The 12,686-nt window shown below is 50.1% G+C and overlaps 1 protein-coding gene across 1 annotated transcript in view; it reads left to right on the top strand.

Moving 5' to 3' along the window:
- Window positions 1-12,686, top strand: part of L1CAM (L1 cell adhesion molecule) — a 101,100-nt gene that overhangs the window by 36,868 nt on the left and 51,546 nt on the right. The window contains exons 10-13 of the mRNA XM_060252547.1: window positions 1,044-1,210; window positions 3,563-3,722; window positions 3,817-3,941; window positions 11,037-11,138. Coding sequence (XP_060108530.1) covers window positions 1,044-1,210; window positions 3,563-3,722; window positions 3,817-3,941; window positions 11,037-11,138 — 554 coding nt within the window. The remainder of the gene's footprint in view (window positions 1-1,043; window positions 1,211-3,562; window positions 3,723-3,816; window positions 3,942-11,036; window positions 11,139-12,686) is intronic.

Consider the following 12,686-nt stretch of genomic DNA (forward strand, 5'->3'; position numbering starts at 1 on the left):
AGGACCCATCCAGTCCAACACTCTGTGTCACACAGTGGCCGAAAAAACCCAAATGCCATTAGGAGGTCCACCAGTGGGGCCAGGACACTAGAAGCCCTCCCACTGTGCCCCCCATGCACCAAAAATACAAAGCATCACTGTCCCAGACATCAGAACATAAGAGAAGCCATGTTGGATCAGAGCAATGACCCATCCAGCCCAACACTCTGTGTTACACAGTGGCCAAAAAACCCAGGTGCCATCAGGAGGTCCCATCAATGGGGCCAGGACACTAGAAGCCCTCCCACTGTGCTCCTTCCCAAGCACCAAGAATACAGAGCATCACTGCCCCAGACAGAGAGTTCTATCACTACTCTGTGGCTAATAACCACTGATGGACCTCTGCTCCATATGCTTATCCAATCCCCTCTTGAAGCACAGCTCCTGAACCTTTCTGACAGCCCCCCCTCCCCATCTACCTTGTCCACTGAATAGGAGGTGCAGCTGCATAACAATCCCTGGATGAGGAGAGCGGGCAGCCAGCCAGCCACCAGGGGTTTTGCCATACCCCCAGCAGCCCTCATTAACCCCTGGAGAAGCCCACCCCACCCTTTCTCCACTTCTTATGTGATTTTGGGCAGTGGGAGGCTTGCTGGCCTTTTCGCTGGGAGGGGGGGTGGCCGAGGAGAGCCCCAGGTGAGCGAGGCCTTCTTGGGCTGGCTGGATCTCTAGCCAGCCCAAGCAGGCCTCGCTCGCCCGGGGCTCTCCTTTCTTGTGTTGGGTTGCTTTTTGTGGGGAGAGGTGGCATATGCTAATGAGCTCTGCTAACCCAAGCAGGCCTTGCTCGCCCAGGGCTCTCCTTTCTTGTGTCAGGTTGCTTTTGGCGAGGTGGGGGGTGGGGTGGCATATGCTAATGAGTTATGCTAATGAACCCCACCACCTGTTTTTCTACAAAACGACCCCTGCTCCTGCTACCAAAAAAAGCCCTGCTTAGGAATAATGATACCAAGGTTTGTTGCCTTTCGCACACCCCACCCTCCACCTCTTTCTTCCCTCCCCTCCAGGTTTACGGAAGACATGTACCCCGCCCTCGAAAACAACCGGACCTTTGAGTTCACGAACGGAACCCTGCGGCTGGAGCACATCCAGCTGGAGGATGCAGGGAGCTATCGCTGCTTGGCAAAGAACGACCAGAACGAGGTCGCCATCACCGCTCACCTCACTGTCAAAAGTGAGCTTTCCCAGCATGCACCTGGTTATTAGAGCGACGAGATGTGACCACAGAGGGGGGGTTGTCGTGGGCAGAACGAGGCATGCTGGGAAGAAAGTGGGTCAGAGTGAGGGTTGGGGGGAGGGTTAGTTCTCCCAGATTAGAATCTGCGCACTTCACCACTACGCAAAAATCCTTTGGTCTGTAGCTGCTACTGGGCTCAAATCTTATCTTTTCAGTCATCATCCCTGGTGAACAATGGGGCTTTGGAGAAGGTATGTAACCAGGACATTTTTTGTAGCAGGTACTCCTTTGCATATTAAGCCACACACCCCTGATGTAGCCAGTCCTCTTGGAGCTTACGATAGGCCCTGTACGAAGAGCCCTGTAAGCTCTTGGAGGATTGGCTGCATCAGGGGGGTGGAGCCTAATATGCAAAGGAGTTTCTGCTAGAATTCCACCCCTGATGTAGCCAATCCTCCTGGAGCTTACAGTAGGCCCAGTACGAAGAGCCCTGTAAGCTCCAGGAGGTGTGTGGCCTAATATGCAAAGGAGTTCCTGCTGCAAAGAAAGCCCTGGATCTAGCTAAGGGGGCTTTTGACTCGAAAGCTTACACCCCGAAAATCTTGTAAGGGGCTTCTGGACTTGAATCAATCTCGGTCTTTTTAATTAACGGGTTCGAGGGGACCTGCCAAATTAAATTTTCTATCTTGGGGGGCACCAAAATAAGATGGGCCGGCCCCAGTTGCAATGGAAGGCGCTGAAGCTATACCGATTGGGTTGCCAGCCTCCAGGTGGTGACTGGAGATCCCCTTCTCCTCCAGCTGATCTCCAGGGGACAGAAATCGAATCCCCGGGAGGAAATGGCCACTTTGGAAGGTGGACCCTGTGGCGTAACACCCCGTTGAAATCCCTCCCTTTCCCAAAACCCACCCTCGGGGTCCACCTCCCCAAAAATCTCCAGATATTTCCCAACCTGGAGTGAGCAACATTATGTACTGAACAGTGGTGAGCAGCGGTGGAATTCTAGCAGGAGCTCCTTTGCGTATTTAGGCCACACCCCCTGATGTAGCCAATCCTCCAAGAGCTTACAAAAAAGAGCCTTGTAAGCTCTTGGAGGATTGGCTACATAAGGGGGTGTGTGGCCTAATATGCAAAGGAGCTCCTGCTAGAATTCTACACCTGGCGGTGAGGGGGGAAGGGGGACAAAATTATACGAGGCCTGCTGAGACCACCGCAAGGTGTGATGGAGAAAAGAGGGCTCAACTCCTCTGATCCTCTAAAAGCCAATTTGGTGTTGCGGTTAAGTGAGCAGACTCTTCTCTGGGAGAACCGGGTTTGATTCCCCACTCCTCCACTTGCAGCTGCTGGAATGGCCTTGGGTCAGCGCTCTCACAGACTGTCCTTGAAAGGGCAGCTTCTGTCAGTGCTCTCTCAGCCCCACCCACATCACAAGGTGTTTGTTGGGGGGGTGGGGGAAAGGTAAAGGAGATTGAAGGTCACTCTGAGACTCTGAGATTCAGGCCAATTTTGCACTTGCCTTATGCCGCTCTCACGTCCGTCTTCTCAGAGTGGCGTCCTCCCGATTTCTTACTATTTGCCCCAGGGCTGCAGCAAACATCGCGGTTTTTGCACAGCAAATGGAAACTGGTTTTTAACGGTTTCCGTTTGCTGCACAAAACCGCGATGTTTGCTGCAGCCCTGGGGCAAATAGTAAGAAATCGGGAGGACGCCACGCTGAGAAGACAGACATGAGAGCGATATAAGGGTGAGTGCAAAATCGGTCCCAGAGTGAAGGACAGGGTATAAATCCAATATCATCTCCTTCCTGAGAGAGCCAGTTTGGTGTAGTGGTGAAGTGCGTGAACGCTTATCTGGGAGAACCGGGTTTGATTCCCCACTCTTTCACTTGCAGCTGCTGGAATGGCCTTGGGTCAGCCATAGCTCTCACGGAGCTATCCTTGAAAGGGCAGCTTCTGTCAGAGCTCTTTCAGCCTCACATACCTCACAGAGAGTCTGTTGTGGGGGAGGGGAGGTAGAGGAGATTGTGACTGCTCTGAGACTCTGAGATTCAGAGTATAGGGCGGGATATAAATATCTTCTTCTTAAGTGTGCAGACTCTTATCTGGGAGAACCGGGTTTGATTCCCCGCTCCTCCACTTGCACCTGCTGGAATGGCCTTGGGTCAGCCACAGCTCTCACGGAGCTGTCCTTGAAAGGGCAGCTTCTGTCAGAGCTCTCTCAGCCCCACGTACCTCACAGAGAGTCTGTTATGGGGGAGGAAGGTGAAGGAAATCGTAAGCCGCTCTGAGACCTCTGAGATTCAGAGTGGAGGGCAGGGTATAAATCCAGTATCATCATCATCTCTTCCAGGAGCCACCAAGATTTTGGCAGGGCCCGCCAACGCCAAGACATTGAAAGGCGACAGTGTGACCTTCCGTTGCGAGGCGTGGTTCGACGAATCCATCCCCAAACATGGGGTCAAGTGGCAACGAGAAGGGCAGGACGTCTGGGAGTCCGACGACACTGACAAGTGAGTGCAATGGGCGAGGGAGCACGGCCCAAGGGCTTCGGCCGCTGGGAGGAATCTGGTACCCTGTTTCCATACCCACCTCTCTCTCCCCCAGGTATTTCATCAGCAACACAACCTTGACCATCACTGACTTGGACTACTCGGACGAAGGAGTGTACAGCTGCGTGGCTTGGACCTCTCTTGATTCTGTGAAGAAGAGCGCCAGGCTGCTGGTAGCCGGTAAAAGGAAGGATGCTGTTTCACTCTTGGGCCTGCTGACTCTCCAAACATAAGAACCAACATGATACAATATAAGAACATAAGAGAAGCCATGTTGGATCAGGCCACTGGCCCCTGCAGTCCAACACTCTGTGTCACATAAGAACATGCGAGAAGCCCTGTTGGATCAGGCCACTGGCCCCTCCAGTCCAACACTCTGTGTCACATAAGAACATAAGAGAAGCCCTGTTGGATCAGGCCAATGGCCCCTCCAGTCCAACACTCTGTGTCACATAAGAACATAAGAGAAGCCCTGTTGGATAAGGCCAATGGCCCCTCCAGTCCAACACTCTGTGTCACATAAGAACATAAGAGAAGCCCTGTTGGATCAGGCCACTGGCCCCTCCAGTCCAACACTCTGTGTCACATAAGGGAAGCCCTGTTGGATCAGGCCAATGGCCCCTCCAGTCCAACACTCTGTGTCACATAAGAACATAAGAGAAGCCCTGTTGGATCAGGCCAGTGGCCCATCCAGTCCAACACTCTGTGTCACATAAGAACATAAGAGAAGCCCTGTTGGATCAGGCCACTGGCCCCTCCAGTCCAACACCCTGTGTCACATAAGAGAAGCCCTGTTGGATCAGGCCACTGGCCCCTCCAGTCCAACACTCTGTGTCACATAAGAACATAAGAGAAGCCCTGTTGGATCAGGCCAGTGGCCCATCCAGTCCAACACTCTGTGTCACATAAGAACATAAGAGAAGCCCTGTTGGATCAGGCCACTGGCCCCTCCAGTCCAACACTCTGTGTCACATAAGAACATAAGAGAAGCCCTGTTGGATCAGGCCAGTGGCCCATCCAGTCCAACACTCTGTGTCACATAAGAACATAAGAGAAACCATGTTGGATCAGGCCACTGGCCCCTCCAGTCCAACACTCTGTGTCACATAAGAACATAAGAGAAGCCATGTTGGATCAGGCCACTGGCCCCTCCAGTCCAACACTCTGTGTCACATAAGAACATAAGAGAAGCCCTGTTGGATAAGGCCAATGGCCCCTCCAGTCCAACACTCTGTGTCACATAAGAACATAAGAGAAGCCCTGTTGGATCAGGCCACTGGCCCCTCCAGTCCAACACTCTGTGTCACATAAGGGAAGCCCTGTTGGATCAGGCCAATGGCCCATCCAGTCCAACACTCTGTGTCACATAAGAACATAAGAGAAGTCATGTTGGATCAGGCCACTGGCCCCTCCAGTCTAACACTCTGTGTCACATAAGAACATAAGAGAAGCCATGTTGGATCAGGCCAATGGCCCCTCCAGTCCAACACTCTGTGTCACATAAGAACATAAGAGAAGCCATGTTGGATCAGTCCACTGGCCCCTCCAGTCCAACACTCTGTGTCACATAAGAACATAAGAGTAGTCATGTTGTATCAGGCCACTGGCCCCTCCAATCTAACACTCTGTGTCACATAAGAACATAACAGAAGCCCTGTTGGAACAGGCCAATGGCCCCTCCAGTCCAACACTCTGTGTCACATAAGAGAAGCCCTGTTGGATCAGGCCAATGGCCCATCCAGTCCAACACTCTATGTCACAGAAGAACATAAGAGAAGCCCTGTTGGATCAGGCCAATGGCCCCTCCAGTCCAACACTCTGTGTCACATTAGAACATAAAAGAAGTCCTGTTGGATCAGGCCAATGGCCCGTCCAGTCCAACACTCTGTGTCACATAAGAACATAAGAGAAGCCCTGTTCTTGTATTGTGAGAAAGGGGAGAAAAGGACTTCTTTCTCTATCCCATACATAATCTTGTCAACCTCTATCATGTCACCCCTCCGTCGACGTTTCTCCAAGCTAAAGAGCCCCAAACGTTTTACTCTTTCTTCGTAGGGAAAGTGTTCCAAACCTGTAATCATTCTAGTTGCCCTTTTCTGCACTTTTCCCAATGCTATAATATTTTTTTTGAGATGTAGTGACCAGAATTGTACGCAGTACTCCGAATGAGGCCGCACCATCAATTTGTACAGGGGCATTATGATACTGGCTGATTTGTTTTCAGTTCCCTTCCTAATAATTCCCAGCATGGCGCTGGCCATTTTTTATTGCAGTTGCACACCGTCTCGACATTTTCAGTGAGTTCTCTACCACAATCTCTCTCTTGGCCACTCTCCACCAGTTCACACCCCATCAACGTGTGTTTATAGTTAGAATTTTTGGCCCCAGCGTACACTGCTTTGCACTTGGCCACGTTGAATCTCATTTGCCACGTTGACACTCACTCGCCCGGCCTTGACAAGATCCCTTTGGAGTGAGGAAGTCAGAGGGATGGATTGGGGTGGCGTTCCCCAGGTGGCAGATTTCTTGGGTGGAGTTGCCAACCTCCCAAGGTGAGGAGGAAGAATCGTCACAAACTCCTATTCACTTATCGTGTTCGTGTAACCGATGGCCTTATTAAGTGGTAATCATGCATTACAGCATTCATGGAACAAGCAGTACAGATGACCCCCAGTGTTTACATATGCAGTTCCAAAGCATCGCAATTGCAGTCGTTGCAAAAGTTGCCGCTTCCAAGATTCTTTCGCTGACCCCGTCGCCCCGTTCTCAAGACTTCTGAGATTAGAACACTCAGTGCTTTTATCTGCAAGAAGACTGGAATGAATTGAAAAAGAAGACAAGCAGCCACGACTGGAAATGCAAAACGAGTCTCCGGAAGTAGAACATCTCGTTTTTGTGGCCGGCTTCTTCCAGGCTGCATAATACAATAAGCCAGGGGTGACCAGACTGTGGCTCGGGAGCCACATGTGGCTTTTTCACACATATTGTGTGGCTTGAAGCCCCCACTGCCCTGTTGGCTGGTTTGGAGAAGGCATTTCTGTCTTAGAATCACTTCTCTAAGCCAGGGGTGGCCGACGGTAGCTCGCCAGATGTTTTTTTGCCTACAACTCCCATCAGCCCCAGACAGTGGCTGGGGCTGATGGGAGTTGTAGGCAAAAAACATCTGGAGAGCTACCGTTGGCCACCCCTGCTCTAAGCCATTTAAAATTAAAGTTACTTTCCGTCCACGCCTCCATCCCCTTCCCCCACCTACCTACTTTCCTTCCTTCCTTCCTTCCTTCCTTCCTTCCTTCCTTCCTTCCTTCCTTCCTTCCTTCCTTCCTTCCTTCCTTCCTTCCTTCCTTCCTTCCTTCCTTCCTTCCTTCCTTCCTTCCTTCCTTCCTTCCCTCCCTTGCAGCTCTCAAACATCTGACGTTTATTCTTTGTGGCTCTTACATTAAGCAAGTTTGGCCACCCCAGCAATAAACTCTTTTGAACATATGAAGCTGCCTTCTACTGAATCTCAGTCCATCCAAGTCAGTCTTGTCTACTCAGACTGGCAGCGGCTCTCCAGGGTCTCAAGCTGAGGTTTTTCACACCTATTTGCCTGGACCCTTTTTTTTTTTTTTGGAGATGCCGGGGATTGAACCTGGGACTTTCTGCTTACCAAGCAGATGCTGTACCACTGAGCCACCGTCCCTTCCCTTTTGCAATCACAGAAATTGTGTTTTAGACATTCCAGTCTGCTTGAGGATAAACGAAGAAGACTGCAGATTTATACCCCGCCCTTCTCTCTGAATCAGATACGCAGAGCAGCTTACAGTCTCCTATATCTTCTCCCCCCACAACAGACACCCCGTGAGGTGGGTGGGGCTGAGAGAACTCTACCAGAAGCTGCCCTTTCAAGGACAACTCCTACGAGAGCTGTGCCTGACCCAAGGCCATTCCAGCAGCTGCAAGTGGAGGAGTGGGGAATCAGACCCGGTTCTCCCAGATAAGAGTCCGCACACTTCACCACGACACCAAACCGGCTCTCAAAAGCATTGGGTGTTGCAATCTCAGCAGTTTTGAGAACAGGCAACACCCCATCAGTGAAAGAACCTTGGAGGCAGCAACTTTTGCAGTGACTGCAACTGCGATAATACTTTGGAATTGCATTTTTAAAACTGCGGGCTGTTCCTGTTTGTACTCTTGGTGTTCTGTGTATGTTGAATGCATGATTTCTACTTAATAAGACTATTGGTTATATGCAGGGCTTTTTTTGTAACTGGAACTCCTTTGCCTATCAGGCCACGCTCCCCTGATGCAGCCAATCCTCCAACAGTGTACAGGACTCTTCGTGCAGGGCCTGCTGTAAGCTCCAGGAGGATTGGCTACATCAGGGGGTATGGCATAATATGCAAAGGAGGTCCTGCTGGAATTCCTTACAGGGCTCTTCGTACAGGGCCTACTGTAAGCTCCTGGAGGATTGGCTGCATCAGGGGTGTGTGGCCTAATAGGCAAAGAGTTCCTGCTAGAATTCCTTACAGGGCTCTTCGTTCAGGGCCTACTGAGAGCTCCAGGAGGATTGGCTACATCAGGGGTGTGTGGCCTAATAGGCAAAGAGTTCCTGCTAGAATTCCTTACAGGGCTCTTCATACAGGGCCTGCTGTAAGCTCCAGGAGGACTGGCTGCATCAGGGGTGTGTGGCCTAATAGGCGAAGAGTTCCTGCTAGAATTCCTTAAAGGGCTCTTCGTTCAGGGCCTACTGAGAGCTCCAGGAGGATTGGCTACATCAGGGGTGTGTGGCCTAATAGGCAAAGAGTTCCTGCTAGAATTCCTTACAGGGCTCTTCGTACAGGGCCTGCTGTAAGCTCCAGGAGGATTGGCTACATCAGGGGGTATGGCATAATATGCAAAGGAGTTCCTGTTATTAAAAAGAGCCTTTGTTGTCAGTGATTTAGTCAGCAAATCAATTTAGTCAGCAAATTCAAGGCCAAACCGGTTCTGTCCTAATCAAAGCAGGCAAATTTGAATAGGTGGGGCCGCGTGTTTTTAAAAGGCAGATTTTGTTCTGCTGTGTCACTATAATTAGGAACTTAAAATATTAAAGACAGCCTTTTCTTCTGAGTGGAACCTTGCACTGAATAAATCATGAACCATTTTGCACTCCCTTAATACATCAAGCAAGGAAGATTATGGTAACACATAAAGGGAGCTTTAAATTTAATCAGCTGATGATCAAAAAAGGTAAATGATGAATCGTCTAAAGCGTCTTTGCTCACTGGACACCCCTGTCTGCTATGTAAATTAATATTTTAATTTTTTAAAATTTTTTAAATCCTTTTATGATTTCCTTCATACAAAACCAAAAAAATGGCTTAATTGACCTTAAATACCTTAAATATATACATGCATTATATTTAAAAGAAAATTCACTTAATATTTAATCTGGGAAACCAGTATTCCACTTTTCTCCCAATTCCTCCCCAGTTGTCTCTCCTCTATTTATATGCCTACTTTTGTCTTCTCTGGGTCTTATAGCCAACATGGGAACACCCATAATCTCCTTATTGATTTTTTATTGATTTTATTTTCTTGATTATATTGATTTTTTAATTGAGGGGGGACATGGTTGCTTTCTTTATAGAATTATAGAATCATAGAGTTGGAAGGGACCTCCAGGGTCATCTAGTCCAACCCCCTGCACAATGCAGGAAACTCACAAACACCTCCCCCCTAAATTCACAGGATCTTCATCGCTGTCAGATGGCCATCTAGCCTCTGTTTAAAAACCTCCAAGGAAGGAGAGCCCACCACCTCCCGAGGAAGCCTATTCTACTGAGGAACCGCTCTAACGGTCAGGAAGTTCTTCCTCATGTTGAGCTGGAAACTCTTCTGATTTGATTTCATAGAATCATAGAGTTGGAAGGGACCTCTAGGGTCATCTAGTTCAACCCCCTGCACAATGCAGGAAACTCACAAATACCTCCCACTAAATTCACAGGATCTTCATTGCTGTCAGATGGCCATCTAGACTCTGTTAAAAAACCTCCAAGGAAGGAGAGCCCACCACCTCCTGAGGAAGCCTGTTCCACTGAGGAACCGCTCTAACGGTCAGGAAGTTCTTCCTCATGTTGAGTCGGAAACTCTTTTGATTTAATTTCAACCCATTGGTTCTGGTCCTACCTTCTGGGGCCACAGAAAACAATTCCATCCCATCCTCTATATGACAGCCCTTCAAGTACTTGAAGATGGTGATCCTGCCACCTCTCAGCCGCCTCCTAAATATTTGAAAGGCTGTCATTTAGAGGAGGGCAAGGAGCTGTTCCACTTAGCAGCTGAGGATAGGATCTAAAGCAATGGGCTCAAATTACAACAGAAAGGTACCGGCTGGATATTAGGAAAAAATTGGTTTGCCATTGCCTTCCCCAGTCATCTACACTTTCCCCCCAGCAAGCTGGGTCCTCATTTTACCAACCTTGGAAGGATGGAAGGCTGAGTCAGTTTGGTATGGTGGTGAAGCGTGCAAACTCTTATCTGGGAGAACTGGGTTTGATTCCCCCACTCCTCCACTTGGCGCTGCTGGAATGGCCTCGGGTCAGCCCTAGCTCTCTCAGCCCCCACCCACCTCACAGGGTGTCTGTTGTGGTGGGGGGGCGGGGAGATATAGGAGACTGTAAGCCGCTCGGAGGGCAGGGTATAAATCTGCAGTCTTCTTCTTCAGTCTTGAGCCAGCTCCCTGAACCCAGCTTCTGCCGGGATTGAAATCAGGTCGTGAGCAGAGCTTGGACTGCAGTACTGCAGCTTTACCACTCTGCACCACGGAGGTCTTAGCATCAACATTAGGATATGTATTTTTTTTCTTTATTTTAATTTTTGCCATCATGGAGAGAAGCTGCCAGTTAGAATTTCCCTATTAGGCTCCAACGATCCTGGGGTCAGCCTTGGAAAATCTGCTGAAGGGGTTGGGAAGACTTTGAAGCCAGTTTGGTGTAGTGGTTAAGTGTGCGGACTCTTATCTGGGAGGACCGGGTTCGATTCCCCACTCCTCCACTTGAACCTGCTGGAATGGCCTTGGGTCAGCCAGAGCTCCCACAGTGCTGTCCTTGAAATGGCAGCTTCTGTCAGAGCTCTCTCAGCTCCACCTGCCTCACAGGGTGTTTGTTGTGGGGGAGGAAGATAAAGGAGTTTGTGAGCCGCTCTGAGACTCTTGAGTGGAGGGCACAATATAAATCCGATGTTGTCTTCTTCTTCTTCTTCTTCTTCTTGGGGTCTTGCTTCTCATTTGGGTCATGAGATTTTTCTTCCTTTCAGGTTTGCCTGGACCTGTGTTCGATCTGGAATTATCAGAACAGCAGGAACGCCAAGTAAAGTTGACGTGGACGCCGGGTGACGATCACAACAGTCCCATTCTGCGTAAGGAACAGCAATTAATGCGCCATGTCTAGAGAAAAGGGTTGCCAAACTATCGAGTGGGGCTCTTTATTCAGAAGTTGAAAATTCTTGTTTTACCATCAAAACTTTTGTATGAGAGTATTTGGGGTTACTTTCTCCTGGGCCCCAGAGCCAGTTTGGTGTGGTGATTAAGTGCGCGGACTCTTATCTGGGTTTGATTCTGCTCTCCTCCACTTGCACCTGCTGAAATGGCCTTGGGTCAGCCGTAGCTCTCACAGTGCTGTCCTTGAAAGGGTAGCTGCTGTGAGAGCCCTCTCAGCCCCACCCACCTCGCAGGGTGTCTGTTGTGGGGGGAGAAGATATATGAGATTGTAGGCTGCTCTGAGACTCTGTCCTTGAAAGGGCAGCTGCTGGGAGAGCCCTCTCAGCCCCACCCACCTCACAGGGTGTCTGTTGTGGGGGGAGAAGATATAGGAGATTGTAGGCCGCTCTGAGACTGTGTCCTTGAAAGGGCAGCTGCTGTGAGAGCCCTCTCAGCCCCACCCACCTCACAGGGTGTCTGTTGTGGGGGGAGAAGATATAGGAGATTGTAGGCCGCTCTGAGACTCTGTCCTTGAAAGGGCAGCTTCTGGGAGAGCCCTCTCAGCCCCACCCACCTCACAGGGTGTCTGTTGTGGGGGGAGAAGATATAGGAGATTGTAGGCCACTCTGAGACTCTGTCCTTGAAAGGGCAGCTTCTGGGAGAGCCCTCTCAGCCCCACCCACCTCACAGGGTGTCTGTTGTGGGGGGAGAAGATATAGGAGATTGTAGGCCGCTCTGAGACTGTGTCCTTGAAAGGGCAGCTGCTGGGAGAGCCCTCTCAGCCCCACCCACCTCACAGGGTGTCTGTTGTGGGGGGAGAAGATATAGGAGATTGTAGGCCGCTCTGAGACTGTGTCCTTGAAAGGGCAGCTGCTGTGAGAGCCCTCTCAGCCCCACCTACCTCACAGAGTTTCTGTTGTGGGGAGAGAAGATATATGAGATTGTAGGCCACTCTGAGACTCTTTCCTTGAAAGGGCAGCTTCTGGGAGAGCCCTCTCCAGCCCCGCCCACCTCACAGGGTGTCTGTTGTGGGGGGAGAAGATATAGGAGATTGTAGGCCGCTCTGAGACTCTGTCCTTGAAAGGGCAGCTTCTGTGAGAGCCCTCTCAGCCCCACCCATCTCACAGGGTTTCTGTTGTGGGGGAGGAAGAGAAAGGAGATTGTAAGCTGCTCTGAGTCTCTGATTCAGAGAGAAGAGCAGGGTATAAATCTGCAGTCTTCTTCTAAACCTATCGATCTCTGAGGGCACTCCACAGATAAATAGCTAGGTTTCTCTGAAATAGAAACACAGAAGTAATGTCTGAGAAGGGATTGGGGCCCTTGCTTCTGTGCAGGGGATTCTTGCAGTAAATCTCTCCTTTGCCGCTGACGGGTCCCTGCATGTATTTTATTATTTAAGCTCAAATCCTTTCTGCTCCGAGTTTTAAAAGTCACATGGTTAACAAGATGGGATTTTTAGAAAGACTGGCTGTGTCTCCTTGGACTTC

The sequence above is a fragment of the Heteronotia binoei genome, chromosome 13, assembly GCF_032191835.1.
Source record: "Heteronotia binoei isolate CCM8104 ecotype False Entrance Well chromosome 13, APGP_CSIRO_Hbin_v1, whole genome shotgun sequence".
Taxonomy (NCBI): domain Eukaryota; kingdom Metazoa; phylum Chordata; class Lepidosauria; order Squamata; family Gekkonidae; genus Heteronotia; species Heteronotia binoei.